The sequence below is a fragment of the Microtus oregoni genome, unplaced genomic scaffold (assembly GCF_018167655.1).
Source record: "Microtus oregoni isolate MIOR12 unplaced genomic scaffold, Mior012 000012F_ref0000307, whole genome shotgun sequence".
Taxonomy (NCBI): Eukaryota; Metazoa; Chordata; class Mammalia; order Rodentia; family Cricetidae; genus Microtus; species Microtus oregoni.
Genome location: NW_024543071.1, coordinates 47,315,042 through 47,330,287, shown reverse-complemented (window position 1 = coordinate 47,330,287; position 15,246 = coordinate 47,315,042). Strand labels below are relative to the sequence as shown.

At 48.4% G+C, this 15,246-nt stretch overlaps 1 protein-coding gene across 2 annotated transcripts; it reads right to left on the bottom strand.

Moving 5' to 3' along the window:
* Positions 1-332: 332 nt before the first annotated feature.
* On the bottom strand, positions 333-12,349 carry Tmem109 (transmembrane protein 109). 2 transcript variants are annotated; one of them, XM_041660861.1, is made up of 4 exons: positions 10,800-10,993; positions 4,386-4,630; positions 2,303-2,405; positions 333-1,859 (listed from the first exon to the last, which is right to left on the bottom strand). In XM_041660861.1, exons 2-4 carry the CDS (start codon positions 4,620-4,622, stop codon positions 1,468-1,470), a joined length of 732 nt encoding a protein of 243 aa, XP_041516795.1. In that variant the 5' UTR covers positions 4,623-4,630; positions 10,800-10,993; the 3' UTR covers positions 333-1,467. The 2 variants fall into 2 exon arrangements, with proteins under 2 accessions (XP_041516795.1, XP_041516794.1); XM_041660860.1 differs by lacking the exon at positions 10,800-10,993 and adding an exon at positions 12,239-12,349 and having other exon boundaries at positions 334-1,859.
* Positions 12,350-15,246: the final 2,897 nt, after the last annotated feature.

Here is a 15,246-nt window from a genome sequence, read left to right as displayed (position 1 = left end):
CTCCAAGGCAACCTAAAGAGGAAAAAGCAGCACAGACATGCCTGGGCCATCCACAAAACAGAACCACCTGGAACCACGGTGAAACCCTTGGTGTGGTAAATTCCTGAGTCTGGGAGGGAAAGCCAGTCTTCCTAGGCTCCCTAGGCCAGCGCGGGGCATCACAGCTCCCCAATGGAAGGAGTACCTTCAGTTCTCCAGCCTGCTGCCAGATCTGCAAGTTTTACAAGAGTGCTGGCCTCCCTCCAAGTTACTGGAGGGAGGGGTACCAGGTACAGCTTGCCTTCCTGAGTCTCCCTTCCTCCCAGCAGCTCCCTGCTAGAGAAGAGAGTCTGGCAGCAGAGGGACTTTGAGTAAATACATTTTATTCAGAAGAAGATAATAAAATAGCGTGCACTTTATTTAAAACCAACCAAGCGCGATAAAAATATATGTCACTGCAGCCGTGATTCCACACCAAACCTTATCAGTAAGAACGGGCATTTAGTCTTCACATCTTGTGCTGGACCTGGCACAGGGCACCTCCCTCCACGAGGGCCCTAAAGGCCAAGGCCAAGAGTGAGCAAGTGCCCTGGTGGAAAGGGTTAGTGGCAGGCTCGCCCTGGGCTCTGTAGAAGAGATCAGGGCAAGGTCATGCTCTTCCCAGCTGCTGGGACACAACACTGATCAACAGTTGCTTGGGGATGGCAGAGAGTGGACAGGAGGAGAAATGCAAGACACTGGGTCCTCCTGCCCTTCTCAAAATCCCTGAAATCCCCAAAGGGCGTTTGACAGTCCCTGCAGGGCCCCAGCTGCAGGAGAGTTAGCCTTTGCTTTGGCTGCAGGAGAGCTGAAATTCTGCGAAGGATTCCTCTCTCTGAACACAAAGTAGCCATAGCACACTTTCCTACATGGCAAAGGGCAATGGGCGGGTGCTGTTGACTCCTATTAAGGCACTTGTAACAGAACCCAGATGCGCAGGCCCCCAGGGACCCTGCTTTCCCTTATCCTCAGAGCTAGCATCTCCTGCCCCTTCCCACTGCTGTGCAATGAGGAATACGGTGAGGGTCTCGAGGGACTTGGGATGTGGAGTGATGGGAGACTGAGTAGGAAGAAGAGAGTTGGAGTGTAGTCAAACAGGAGCTTCAGCCTGGGATGGCCTTTTGTAAGGAAGCCAGGCAACAGCGGGTTAATCATCACGGAGATCGGTGGCAGTGGTGCTGGCTGGGTGCAGAAGCTGGAGCTGAGGCCCTTCCAGCCTGTCCTGGGGGAGGCAGGCTGGGAGCAGAGAAAGGGCAGGGAGCCATCCCTTGACTGAGCACCTGCAGAGGGCAGGTTCTCTTCTCTCGACTAGGGGCTAGTGCAGAGGTCAAGGGGTCAAGGGTTCAGACACAAGGCAAGGAAAGGGCAGGGGGCTGCAAGGAGGGCCACGAGACCCAGAAACAGCTCAGCTCTTTGGTATGGTGAGGGTGTCACTGTGGGACAGCCCTGTCATTCCTCCTCCATACCCCGGGGTGCCTTGGCTGCTCGCCTCTGCCTCCCACGCAGTTCGTCTATCTGGCGTTCCAGCCCTCTCACCTTAGCCTCCAGGTGGGCCCCTGAGCCCCTGGAGCCAGTGAGCCGGCTCAGCAAGGCAAAGAGCGTCAGCAAGGCCAGGAGCATCAGGGCCCGGGTGGAGGGGTCAGGTACAGACCTCACCAGGCCCACAAAGCCAGCCACAAAGAGGACAAGCTTCAGACCCCCCAGGATCCGCCCTAGTAAGGCCAAGACCAAGCCTAGGAGTAGGGACACCAGCCAGTAGATGACCAGTGCTGCTGCCCCCCACAGTAGAAGAGTCTGGACTTGGTTGGGGCTGAGCTTCAAGCCCTGGGTGAGATATTCACCTGAAAAGGAAAAGGACAGAGTCAGCAATCTCGACATGTGGTGAGGGCAAAGGGGGACGAGGGCCAGCGAAGCAGGAGGGAGAGAGAGCCTTGCAGAGGCACCGCCACTCCTGCAGGCTTGGGAGACAGGTATGAATCCCAGTTTCCTGGCCACGGGACTCCTGGAAGACTACTTCTTTGTGGACATTGAGTTTTATTTATTATATGGGGACAGTCAGTCTGCTTCCCAGGGCTGTGGTTAACCAAAGAGGAAATACTACACCTTTGCACAATGTCAACACAAGTGACCCCCCGGGACAGAGGTAAGAATCTCCAGCCTCCCCTTCTACTGCACTTCCAGGGATATCTGCAAACAGCTGAGGAATGTCTAGTCCCACACAGATAAACTCCCTCCGACAACAAGGTCAGACGTAGCCCTGGCTATCTAATTCTCTGCTACTCACCATCCAGCCCCAGGGCACTCAGCAACTGGGCAGCGATCCCAGACAGGGCAAAGCAGGCCACAGAGATGGCTGATGAGATGGCCCACATCACCTGGACCAGGGTCTGTGAAAGAGACAAATTCATCATGAATGAGGCTCTTCTCCTGTCTGGTCCTCGCAGCCCAGATACTACCTGTAGGGAAATCTCTGACCAGTCTCTTCCCCAGTGGAGATGGGTTTGGGTCAAAAGTTCATGGACTCTAAGTCCAGTGAGGGGGCTCTTCTGCCATGTCTCCTTCCTGACCCAGAATCCAGGACATCTGGTCAGCTGAGATGTTTTGGAGGTGGCAGGAGGTGCAGTTGTGTGTGAATGGGGGTGAATTATCATTACCCACGGTAGCCACGCTATGAAACTGGAGGCCTCCAAGCCTCCTAGAGAATCAGGAAGGTGTGTGAGAGAATGTCCATGCAGGGCTGGGCCTTGTGAGAGAGGAGGAGCCAATCAACTACACTACGTTACGGATTTGTATGTGTGTCTGCATGTGTGCACTACGTTATGGATTTGCATGCGTGTCTGCATGTGTGCACTACATTATGGATTTGTATGCGTGTCTGCATGTGTGCACCGCGTTATGGATTTGCATGCATGTCTGCATGTGTGCACTGCGTTATGGATTTGTATGCGTGTCTGCATGTGTGCACTGTGTTATGGATTTGTATGCGTGTCTGCATGTGTGCACTATGTTATGGATTTGCATGCATGTCTGCATGTGTGCACTACGTTATGGATTTGTATGCGTGTCTGCATGTGTGCACTACGTTATGGATTTGTATGTGTGTCTGCATGTGTGCACCACGTTATGGATTTGCATGCATGTCTGCATGTGTGCACCGCGTTATGGATTTGCATGCGTGTCTGCATGTGTGCACTATGTTATGGATTTGCATGCATGTCTGCATGTGTGCACTGTGTTATGGATTTGCATGCGTGTCTGCATGTGTGCACTACGTTATGGATTTGCATGCGTGTCTGCATGTGTGCACTACGTTATGGATTTGCATGTGTGTCTGCATGTGTGCACTATGTTATGGTTTTGCATGTATGTCTGCATGTGTGCCCACACAGGCCCACATGAGACTGGCAGCTAACATCAGAATGCCTTCCTCAAGTTTCCACGTAACTTTTTAAAAAAGATTTCATTTTTATTTATGTATCCATGTGTGTTTATATACATGAATGAATATGTGTGGGGGAGTGAGGGGGTGATCAAAGAAGCCAGAAGAGGGTGTTGGATTCCCTGGGGCTGGAGTTACAATCAGTTGTGAATCACCTATGGGTAGTGAAACCAAACTCTGGTCCTCTGCAAGAGTAGCAAGTGTCCTTAATTCTGAGCTGCCTCTCCAGCCTCTCTATTTTTTGAGACAGGATTCTTACTGAACCTGGAGCTCTAGTTCCTGCTAGACTGGCCAGCCAGCAAGCTCCTGGAATCTACCTGTCTCTGCGCACCCCACTTTCCGCTGCTGAAGGTTACAAACATGCACACCATGCCCAGTTTTTACATATGTTCCGGAGACTGGAACTCATGCCTGCATACTTGCATAGTAAGCACTTGACCCACTGAGCATTTTTCCAGTGCCTATTGTGGATTTTATAAACCACTGGCTGGGCACTTTGGTATTAACTCTCAGAAGGGACACCACACTGGAAATGGCACTGGCTGGAAAAAGTGACTCTGTCACAGGCCCTCATGAGCCCTACCTCACCTTCAGAGGTGAAGACTTGGACTCTCTGTGCACCGCCAGCTAGGTCTGGCTCAGATCAAAGACTCCGTGGATACCCACATGAGTTTGGAAGAGTTGGCCGTTTTATAGCCTTTCTGACCAAATGGACAGAAGCTGGAGGAAGATGGGGTGGGGCTAAAAGGCCAGAAGGTAAGAACCAGGCAATCAGCCAGCTAGAGGCAGGATTGCTGCGCTGTATTTGTAGAAGGTGGGGCTCTCCGCAGTGGGGACTAGGACAGAGAGGTTGTGGGGGCAAGGGAGGTGGCGTTCATATGTCTCTCCTTTTGTTTAAGTACACAGCCACGACAGGCACCTTCCTTACCTCTGAAATCACATGCATGGTCTCCGGCCCCAGCCAGGAATCCAGTGTCTCCTTCAGAGATCGGCCAATCTGGGTCAAAAGATCAGCTGAGGCCTCCCTCTTCTCTTGGCCAGGTGAGACAAAGTCTCCATAGGACTGGGACGATGATGAGTGGACGAGGAAAAGGGCCACGAGGACCATTAGGACGGCTTTGGACAGACGCCGGCTCCAGGATGGATTGCTGTCTGAGCCTGCCATGTTTGCGTCTGTCGAGAGAGGGCCACAGGGTAAGCAGTGAACCAGACCTGATGGATAATTTTACTTTCCAGCTGTCTGTCCTTCCCTTCTCCACCCCTGGTCCATAGCAAGCATCCCAGTTAAACGGAAAAGAGCTGTGTGCCGAAAAAGGATGGACCAGGACTTGCAATCTAAGCTAGGCACAGTCATCTGATTCACAACTTCCTCTTTTGTATTCTCCACCAGATCAACTCACTAGAATTACTATTCCATGCCTTAACGTGGCCAAGACCTCACTGCAGTCTATCCCTCCAGTTCCAAAATCTGAAGGTGTGTCTCTACGTAGGTCTTAGGCACCATGGTCATGAGGGAATTGTAAGTCTCTAAAGGCTTCATCCCAAAAGCTTACAACGTACTAAAGCCAAAGCTGATAGAAAAAGTAACTTAAAAATAACTTGTAAGTAGGATTACCACCGTACACCAATGTAAAATAAAGCACTCGGTTAACAGCGTAGAAGGAGGACTGCATTTGCGGCAGTATCTCTGCAGGGCCATTACACAAGGTGCTTTTTCTCCCTGTCCCCGTGGGCACAGATGTCAGCACTGGCGCAAGGTCACTGGGTTTAGAAGGATTTCAACCCAAGCCTCGGATTCCAAAGCCTACCCTCTCTGGGGGTCAAAGTATTCAGCAGATCTCAAGCTGGGCTCCTCAGTGGCACTGCCTGAGAGTGGTACAAAGTGTCAATGTCTGTATCCAAGCACACTGGTACTGATGGCATTGTCTCTCTGTGACCTGGTCTTGGACATGAGGCCCTCGATGATTCAACTATCCAAGGTAGAGAACAGTTCTAAGCATAGGGAAAGCTAAACTCTGCTCCTTCTATACTGTCACTCACAGTCACTGCAAGATTTCTGTGACTAGCTGTGCGGTTTGGTTTTGTTTTTATTTATTTTATTTTTCTGACCTCATCCCCAGAAAGCAAGCAATCCATTCTGCACTGGACATGTAATTCCACTTGGTTTTGACACTGCCTACCCGGAGGCAGAGTCTCATCCCTTTGTCTATTTGGGAGTGGGAAGTTGAGGTCATTCCGTGTCAATGGTTATGATATAGTGCACACACACAAGAGATACACAGACACACACACACCAGCAGTTTGGTTTTTCAGCTATCTTTCCTTGCTTAGAGTTCACATATCTCATCTAATTTAATACTTGTTTGGAAAGAACAAAAAAGATACCTTTTTGTCAAAATAAATGGCCTTTTAGCCAGCTTCCTAAAACATCTTTAGAGGATGAAGGGTGAAAGACAGCCCTTTCCAACATACAGTTTACATTAATGAGGCCATTTTTAGAGATCTTCCCAGATAACCTCAGGATCAGAGAGGTTGTTGCCAGGGGAACCACCCACGCCTTTGGAAGGACGAGACTTTCATCCTCAACCTCTGAGGAAGAAAGGCGGCTAATGATGGAGTTGGTTCCCGTGACCAATGGTTTGGCTGAACGCGTCCACACAGAGTGACCATTGTTTAGTGGGTTATCCTTTCCAAGGTTATTTCCTGTTCTTATGCCCACTGACACCTTATTAACAACTGAAGAGAGGCTGCTCCCTAATGATTAAGATGTTAACTGTTGCTGAGGGCAGGGAGCGCAGTGACAGATGGCTTGCCTAGCATGTGCATGGCCTTGACCCCTAAAACAGTAGCTAGGTAACTGCTAAGTACTCTTTATATTTACAGAATCCATAACTTCTGGTAATGTTTGGATTACATCAGGGTGTGTACTGTCCTTCCTTGTTCTTTAATTCCATGCTCCAACTAATACAAAACATGTGAATAAATGGATATGAAGTCCAACTTTCCTACAAGTAATGTCTATCTAAGAATTACAGGACCTGGCCCCAGGAGGTTGCAGCCAAGGTCTCTCTCATGATGTTCTGGCCAGAGGAAGAAAAAGAGGAAGCTGCATGCCCTGGATGAGAAGACACAAGAGACTCAGCATGCAGCACCCACACCATATTTCACTCTTTACAAAACCCTTTTACTTATCTGCACTCCATAAGACAGAGATTTGAGGCCTACAGTGCCCTGTTTTCTCAGAGGCAGGCCCTAAGTGAATCTGATTCCCTTCCCACCAATTCTCTCCTGAGTATTTGCTTTCAAGCAATGAGCAGCAAGGGACCCCTGTCCACAACCTCAGATGCCGTCACTCTCTGTCTAGATGTAAATCAAGGTTCCTGCAACCCCGTTATCAGGTTCCATCAATTGGCTAAGGAGAGTCAAGAGTTCTGGAAAATGTGAAAATTTAACTATATAAAGGTGTGTTACATTTGTTTATGCTGTGGACTTTAACTGTGCAAAGGTGTGTTACATTTGTTTATGCTGCATTTGTTTAATTATATAAGGATGTTTTGCTCTTGCATGTTGCCTGCCTAAGGCTCTTAATTGTTCTATTACAAATTGTTCTATTAAATAGCTAGGCAGAGAAAGGATAGGTGGAGCTGGCGGACAGAGAGAATAAGTAGGAGGAGAAATCTAGGCTCAGGAGAGAAGAAAGGAGAAGAGAACAAGAGAGAAAGAGAGGGACCCACCGGGGCCAGAAGTTAGGCAGCTGCCAGACAGACATGGAGAAGTAGTGAAAGTAAGATATGAAAAAAAAAAGGTTAAAAAGTCCTGAGGCACTCGGAAGGCAGAGGCAGGCAGATCTCTGTGAGTTCGAGGCCAGCCTGGTCTAGAAAAGCTAGTTCCAGGACAGGAACCAAAAGCTACGGAGAAACCCTGTCTCGAAAATACAAAAAAAAAAAAAAAAAAAGTCCCGAGGCAAAATGTAGATGAAGAGAAACAGGATAATTTAAGTTATAAGAGCTAGTGGGACAAGCATAAAATAAGGCTGAGCATTCATAACTAATAAGTCTCTGTGTCATGATTTGGAAGCTGGTTGGTGGTCACCCCCTACCCCCCAAAAAAACACTGGTACAGGGAAGCAGTTAGGTTCACTGGCTGGATAATCCCAGGTATCTATAAAGAACAGTGACATACACCAGCTGTAAGGGGTGGCAGCACATGGTAGGGGAAGGAGTGCAGAGATTCTGTGCCCTCTCTGGGCATTCCACCATCAGAAAGCCTCTGTACGTTTAGTGATCAGGAAGCTCGCCAAGCCCTGTCTTTTCTGGATTTCTCTAGATGTTTCATTATATATGTGTAATAAACCAAATCTCTGGGCATTGGAATCAGCTCCATCATTAGCCACTCTTCCTTCAGAGGCACCAACTCTTTAAGACATGGTTGGTCCCCTTGGCAACTCCCCACTCCAATCCTGCGGTGATCTAGAGAGCTTTCTGAAAATGGCGTTAGTCACATAAACGGTATATTTGAAAGGGCTGTTTTCACCTTTCTCCTCTGAAGATATTGCAGAAAGCCAAGCCAAAAGGCTAATGATTTTGATAAAAGGTATCTTCCCATGTATTAAATTACAAGGGATATGTGAGCCCTGAACCAGAAAGGGTAGATGAAAAAGAAACTGGAGGGGTGTGTGTGTGTGTGTGTGTGTGTGTGTGTGTGTGTGTTGGGGGCATATTTCTGTGTGTGTCTCTGTGTGTAAACTGCTGGTGTGTGTGTTAAGTCACACCATTGACACAATGACTTCAACTTCCTAAAGCCAAAATAAGCAAAGGGTTAAGGAACAGCCCTTAAGGGAAGATTACTGTGAATGAAAAGCTGACACTGGACTGGTTTTGTGTGCACTAATCTTAACCTCACAGGTACTTATCCAGGTAGGCATTGTTATCCCCTGATGATGAAATCCAGGAAGAATAGGCAGTATGTGGGAAAACCCAGCTGTGAATTCAGGTGCCTCTAAAGAGCTCTCCTTCTTTGTCCACAACCACTCTGGTGTGCCGTGTTCAATTTAGAAGTTACTGATAAGGTCACATAATAGATTATCCGTAAGCCAAAACACACTTGGCATCTACCAACCATCTCAGGGAATTATGTGAAAATTTACCCAGGCACTTTGTGCTCTGATCTCACCCGTGATATGATGCCACGGATGAGTTACGATTCAGCAAGTACCAACTTATTGGAGCAGGTGAGGAGCAGGCAGGAAGAACGTTTGCAGGCCCACCTTTTTGGCAACTCTACTGAAGCAATGTCAAAAGGCTCTAGCAAATCCTGTTCTCTCTCAGGCTCAACAAGTCACCGGCAGCTCCAGACTTTCTGTGATTCAGAGCTAAGAGGCAAGCCTCTAAGGTGGAGAAAAGGCCAGGTTTTGAAGTGTTTGTGGTTGCCAGGGTACTGGGGGAGTTGGCCGCAAATCTAGAGCCATCTGGATAGCAGAGAGGGAAAAGAAGATGTTCCCATTTGGGCAGAAAAGGCTCTAGAAAAAGACTTCTAAAAATACTACATTTGGGGTAACTTCTGGCCCGGAAACAGCTGCCCGCCACCCCTCCCGAGGCCTGTAAGGTCAAGTGGCGTTGCAAAACACAGAGTTCAAGGGGACGAACCTTAGGCTGGGAAAGCATTCTACCCTCTGGCACAAACCAAGAGCCAGATGGCTCCCACCTGTCACTGGTGGGAGATGTGGGAAACGTAGGCTAGTTTCTGAGCTATCTGGGTCACATTGGGCCTTAAAGAGCAGGGTTGCTATCTTGGGTTGGATCCTATATCCAAGGACCTCCAACAGGAGGGATCAGGTGTCACCTCTTCCCTACTAGAAGGTCAGGGTGATGTGAGCTGCAACTCCCACGGCAGCCTGCTGGGTTTTCTGTGCCAGTTTTCTTTACCAGTTCCTAAGCCCAGGCAATAGGAATCTGACCACCACCGTCATGCTTCCTCATGCCTCTTAAGAATTTCACAGTTTTTTGCTAGGTAGTTGGTGGTGCATGCCTTTAATCCCAACACTCAGGAGGCAAAGGCAGGGGGAGCTCTGAAAATTTGAAGTCATCCTGGCCTATAAAGTGAGTTCCAGGATAGAGAAACCCCGCCTCAAAAAAGAAGTTTACAGTTTTGTTGTTGTTTAAGCCAGGGGTCTGATGTAGCCCAGGCTGACCTGAACTTCTTATGCAGCTGAGGATGACTTTGAACTCCTCCTGCTTCCTCCTCCCAAGTATTGAGTTTACAAGCATGTGCTTCCCATATGTCACACTGGGGACTGAACCCAGGGCTTTGTGAATAAAGGCAAGCACTCTATCAACAGAGGCACATGCCAGCCTTCACCAAATTATTATTGGCTTTTTGAGACATGGTTTCTCTTTGTAGCCCTGGTTGTCCTGGAACTTTCTCTGTAGACCAGGCTGGCCTCAAACACAAAGATCCACCTTCCTCGGCCTCCTGAGTGCTAGGATTAAAGACATGTACCACCATGGCCCAGTTCCTTATCAAATTATTAATCCACAAAGATGCTATAGTCATTAAGAGCCAAACAGTCTTGGCCTCTAAAAGATGGAAGCATGTCTGAAACCTTTTTGCTTACACAGACAAACGGGCGGTACTCAATAAGTAATAAGTATATGCTATCAATTTTTTGTTTGTATAGTGATTTATACGTACCAAGTGCTTACTATCTACCTCATTTAATTCTGACGGCTGTGTGTGTGTGTGTGTGTGTGTGTGTAGCTGCAAATAAAACTCAGAGCTATCAGACAGGCAAGCACCCTACCACTACAAAACAAAAGACCAGTATGTGTGTACAAGGATGCATGCGTGGAAGTGAGACCAACTCGAGCAGGTTGGTTCTCTCCTACTACGTGGGTCCCAGGGATCAGGGTAATCATCAGGCTTAGCGGCAGGTGCCTTTTCCCCGTGGAGCATCTCACCAGCCGTAATTACCTTATAGTTAGCATTATGCTCCATTTGGCTCAGAGCAGAGGTGGGACTTGATCCCCAAGCCCAGGAGCTCAGGCTTGCCCTTTCAATTGTCCACACTTCAATACTGCCTTGGTAATGCCTGCTCTCTGCCCACGGAAACATACAGTTCCACCGACCACCATCAAACTCAAAGCAGAAGACCCCCAAATCTCCCAAGAGGAGGAGCCCTCACACTAAAAGATGGCCCACCTGCTGAGTTTACAGTTTATGAACCTAGGAGGTAAGATAGGGGACAGCCTCGGATAGCGCTGCTGAGACTGGCCACACCTGTTCAGACAGCTGCAGATCGGTTTGGGCAGGAGCAGTCTCAGCTAGGCGAAACTGCTTTACTTACTATGGTGGTAAGAAGTCGCTATAAGTTCAGCTGTGGTTTGCTCAGCCAGAGTAGGGTGGAGCTGTCCACGCAGCCCCCTTCGGGCTCCTTCCTCTTCTTTTTCACTTCTCACTTATAAATCACTACAAGGGCAGGAACTGACTTGGTGCCCTCTGCTGGCTCCAACAGTCCCTTCACTACTCAAACACCCGTCCTGTGAATCAGCGGTCCTCAGCTCCGGACTGCCCATCTGGACTGCCGGCACAGCCTGTTAAACAAGGATGTCTGCCCCACCCAGGCAACCCACTCAGACTCTCCCAGGGAGGGGTTCAGAACCTTTTTTTTGTTGTTGTTGTTTTTAAAGTGCCCCAGGATTCCTGTGGCAGAATCAGACAGCAGTTGCAAAGGTCAGCAGCCCAGAGAAGAAAAGTGCACTTTAAAGCAAAGCGTCCTAAGGGGCTCTGTACAAAGGACATAGGCTGAATTCTATCACAAACTATCTGTCACCGCCATTACACCTGTTACTTAACCTATCTGACTTTCAATCTCCTCCACTGTAAATCCTGTTGAAAGTGGGTTAAGAGTGGCTTTGAGAAATTAAACCGTTTGTGCAAGCACCATGTTCAGGGTTTGTTCCACAGCCTCCCAACAACTCAGTCAAACTTGACACTAACTTTCTTGGGATCACCAGCACCTCGTATAGAATGATTAATAAATACTTGCTAAAAGAATATCAGAAACCCGCCAAGAAGCCACAAGTATAAGACATAAAGACTTGAAGAAGTGGTGGTGGGGGGTAGGTTATTTGAACAGTGAATCCAAATATACAACAGCCATATGAGAAGCATTGCTGAGGTGCAAGTTCCTAAAAGAGACGAAGTCACCACTAAGGAGAATGAAGTCAGCGTTCTGGCAAGTTGGAGGCAGCCCTAGCTAAACCCCTGACAGCTGCTACCCAGCAACTGTATGGGGGGGCAGGGTGCCTGCAAAAGGGAGCGCCGCTCCCTTCCCAAGGCCAGACTCCCGACGACAGGGTGTCAGTGGCATGTGCTATTTCGAACAGCACATGCCCTGCCAAGCGCTTCATAGTGGCGTCGCAAGGCCTGTGAGGTCGGGGTACCCAGAGGGGGGCTCCAACCGGGATGGCAGGAGGCGGGACCATGGGGTTAGGGGAGGTGTACGGCTCAGCACTGGCCTCATCCCCAAGTCTAGTAGCTGCTCCCTCTACTGGACCTCAGTGCTCGAACCCGCTTTTCCAAACACTCTCCTCCTGGGTTACTTAGTAACAACGCCCCCGGTTGCATAGCAACGAGGATCCGGGTCCCAGGCTTGCTAAATCCCACGCTCCACGTTCGACCCCTCCCGACTCGGGCTCACAGGCCTCTCGGCTCCGCCCTATTGCCGCCTGCAAATCTTTCCCTTAAGCTGCGTCCACAGCCCGGATCTCGGTCCGCACTCACCCTGCTCCGGCCACCGCTATCCTTCACGTGCGACTTCGCTAAAAAACGCGCCAGCAAACCCGCGCCTGAACTCCCGGGGTGTTGGTTTAGAGTCTGCGCATGCGCGGGCGATTTTGCTGGGCGACTGGAGGGCCTCTTAGCTGCCCGAGCGGACACCGTGGGCGCATGCGCTTTGCTCACTCCATCATGGTTTGTGTGTGTCTGTTTCCCTCCCAAGCTTTTCCTAGAGAAGAATGGCGTCGGAAATTGGAGCTGGAACGGAAGCGAAGCCTTTGGCAGGAAAGGGGAAAAAAATGAATCTGTCGAGGCTGTGGCGTGGGTAGAGTCGGTGTTTGGTGCAGGTTTCAGTGCTGATCCGAGTCTGCCACGCATTTAGTGCTGCATAATTTCCCGAGCCATGCCTGCTTCTCCTGCGGGAAGCGTAATTCTTAGGCGGGGTTCTGAAGAGCACCTGGAGGCTTGAGAAACCTTTCTCGCTAAAAAGTCACAAGAATGAAAAAGCAAAGGTCTTAGTGGACGCATTAGTGGTGCACTGTCCTGGGGAAACACATTCTCTCTACAGGTGGATGTGAAACCTCACCCCTACTATGCAGGTGACCCCCAAAGCTTTGCTTAGAATTGTAGACAAAGGAAGACGCCCCATTTCCCCTCCCCTTTAGAACCACTGAGGTAACTGTGAATGGGGTAGACGCAGAGATTTAAATTTTTAATTTTACATATATTTATTCGTTTTTCTGTGTGTATGTTTGGGTGTGCACACCATCGGACAGCTATGGAGATCCAAGGACAACTTACCGGAGTCAGTTCTCTCCTATGTGGGTTGGGTTGCATAGAATTCAGGTTGTCAGGGTGGGCAACAAGCACCGTTATTGCTGTGCCATCTCAGCTGCCCAATGTTGTTGCTGTTGTTTTTAATTCCCATCAATGGCATGCCCTTTTCATGTTAAAATTCCTTCCGAAACAAACAATGCCGCACCCCCTCCTTGTTTCAGCCTTCCAGTCACTTTACTCAGTCGTTTCTCCTTCAGATGCTTCCCAGATTCCTCCATCTTCATTTGCACCTTTGGTCGCTTCCTGCCTCTCAGCTAGGAGTCTTCCTTCCAGAATCGGCGCTGGTAGAACCTTCATTCCGCGGCCTTCTAATAGTTGCAACTTAACATTTGCTTGTGAAATGTCTTCTTCCAGTTTCAGTTGGTCTCAGTGGAAAAGATTTTAGGGGTAGTGATGTGGTGGTGGTGGTTTACCACCCTTGGTTTTAGGCTCAAGTACCTTTGGAAATTAACATAGGGCTAAACATTGAGGTAGGACAGAGAAATGGAACTGTCTGGGAACTCGGGAAGGGAAAGAGGCCCTCACTCTGGGGTCTGGTTAAAGCATCCCACCAGCTAAGAATCAAGATTCCAACACAGATAACCACTACTTAGGGCCTTTCTCTCTTCTGAGCTGTAAGCCTGTAAGTTTCTAGGAACTTCACTAGAAACACCCATTTACAATAAGAAGGCCATGTCATAATCTTCCCCAACTCTGTGCAACCCTAGTAGATTATACTACTAACTTAGTCACTTCTGGAGTGATCTATAAAATCACTCACCGGAAAGAGAGAAAAGGATAAAAAAAAAAAGAAGAAGATTCTTAGTAACCCTTTAAAGTGTGACTTGTGATCTACCAGAATGCTTTGTATGGGCTAATGCTATGACACTTAACTATGACTCTCTTGAGAATCCTGTATACACATTTGGTTATGCCTTCCTTATTCTTTCTCTGGGTGTATCACTCTCTTAACTCTCATTCCATATATGTATGTATATGTGTAAATATATATGTATATATGTGTGTGTATATATATATATATATATATAAATCTTTAATGAACTTCAACTCTGCTTTATCCTAGTTAGCCATCTTTTCTGTGTTGAAAAAGGGATGAAGTTTTACCTGTCAGAATCCCTGAAAGATTAAAGGAAGTCTGCAAGTTTTGTGGGTGGCAGTGTGGAGCTGTTAGTCCCTGCTACCACTGACCCAAGGAAAGGGAACAAGTTCATCTAATCCGCCCCCACCCCACCCCCGTCAGCTGTCTCAGCTGCTACCTTAGCTAATCCTTTGCTCTTAGTCCACACCCATGGCTACCGAATCTCCTGAGAAACAGATGCTTTGGGGATTTTCGCCAATGTACCCCCATTTTTCCTAAGCAGTAGCAGCAGCAGCTCTTGCATGAGAGGTGCAAGTTGGGGGAACAAGGCATAGAATTCCCTTTTTGGTGGCTCACAACATGTTATGCACATACCTTTTCCATCATGGCTTCTTTTATTTATTCTAAACCCAAACATCCTTTTTGGAATTCAGGAAAAATGACTCACCAAAGTATGGCACTTTGGCATATGGTCTAGTTTGTTTTCTATTGCTATGATAAACACCATAACCTAAAGCAACTTGGGAAGGGTTTATTTGGCTCACATACCTAGATCATAGTCAATCACTGAGGTAAGTCAGGGCAGGAAATCAAAGCAGGAACCTGGAGGCAGGAACAAATACAGGGGCCATAGATGAATGCTGCTTACTGGCTTGCTCCCCTGGCTTGCTCAACCTGGTTTCTTACACAACCCAGAACTATCTATCCATGATACTGCCCACAGTGGGCTAGGCCCTTCTACCTCTATCATAGAGTAACAAAATGTCCGATAGACTTGCCTGCAGGACAATCCGATGGAGGCACTTTCTCAATTGAGGTTCACTCTTCCCAGATGACCCTCTTACACAAGATGACCAACACCAGCAACAACTAATGAACCTGTGTGGTACATTGAACTAAACAAATGGTTCAGCAGGGAAATGCATCTGCTGTCCGAGCCTGATGATCCAAGTTCAATCCCCAGATCCCACATAAAAGGGGGTGGGGGGGACCAACTCCACAGAGTTGTCCTTTGACCGCCACATGCTCACAGTGGTATGTACACACGCACACAAATCTTGCTGTCTGGCACGCTTGCTTGGCGTTACCATGCAGTTCT

Bases quoted from the DNA above. Each gene is read 5' to 3' on its own strand.
- Tmem109 (XM_041660860.1), bottom strand. From the start codon at position 4,622: ATGGCAGGCTCAGACAGCAATCCATCCTGGAGCCGGCGTCTGTCCAAA. The intron at 2,406-4,385 runs GTAAGGAAGGTG...TCTCTTTCACAG, and splicing joins CCATGCATGTGATTTCAGAG to ACCCTGGTCCAGGTGATGTG. The intron at 1,860-2,302 runs GTGAGTAGCAGA...TTTCCTTTTCAG, and splicing joins GAGTGCCCTGGGGCTGGATG to GTGAATATCTCACCCAGGGC.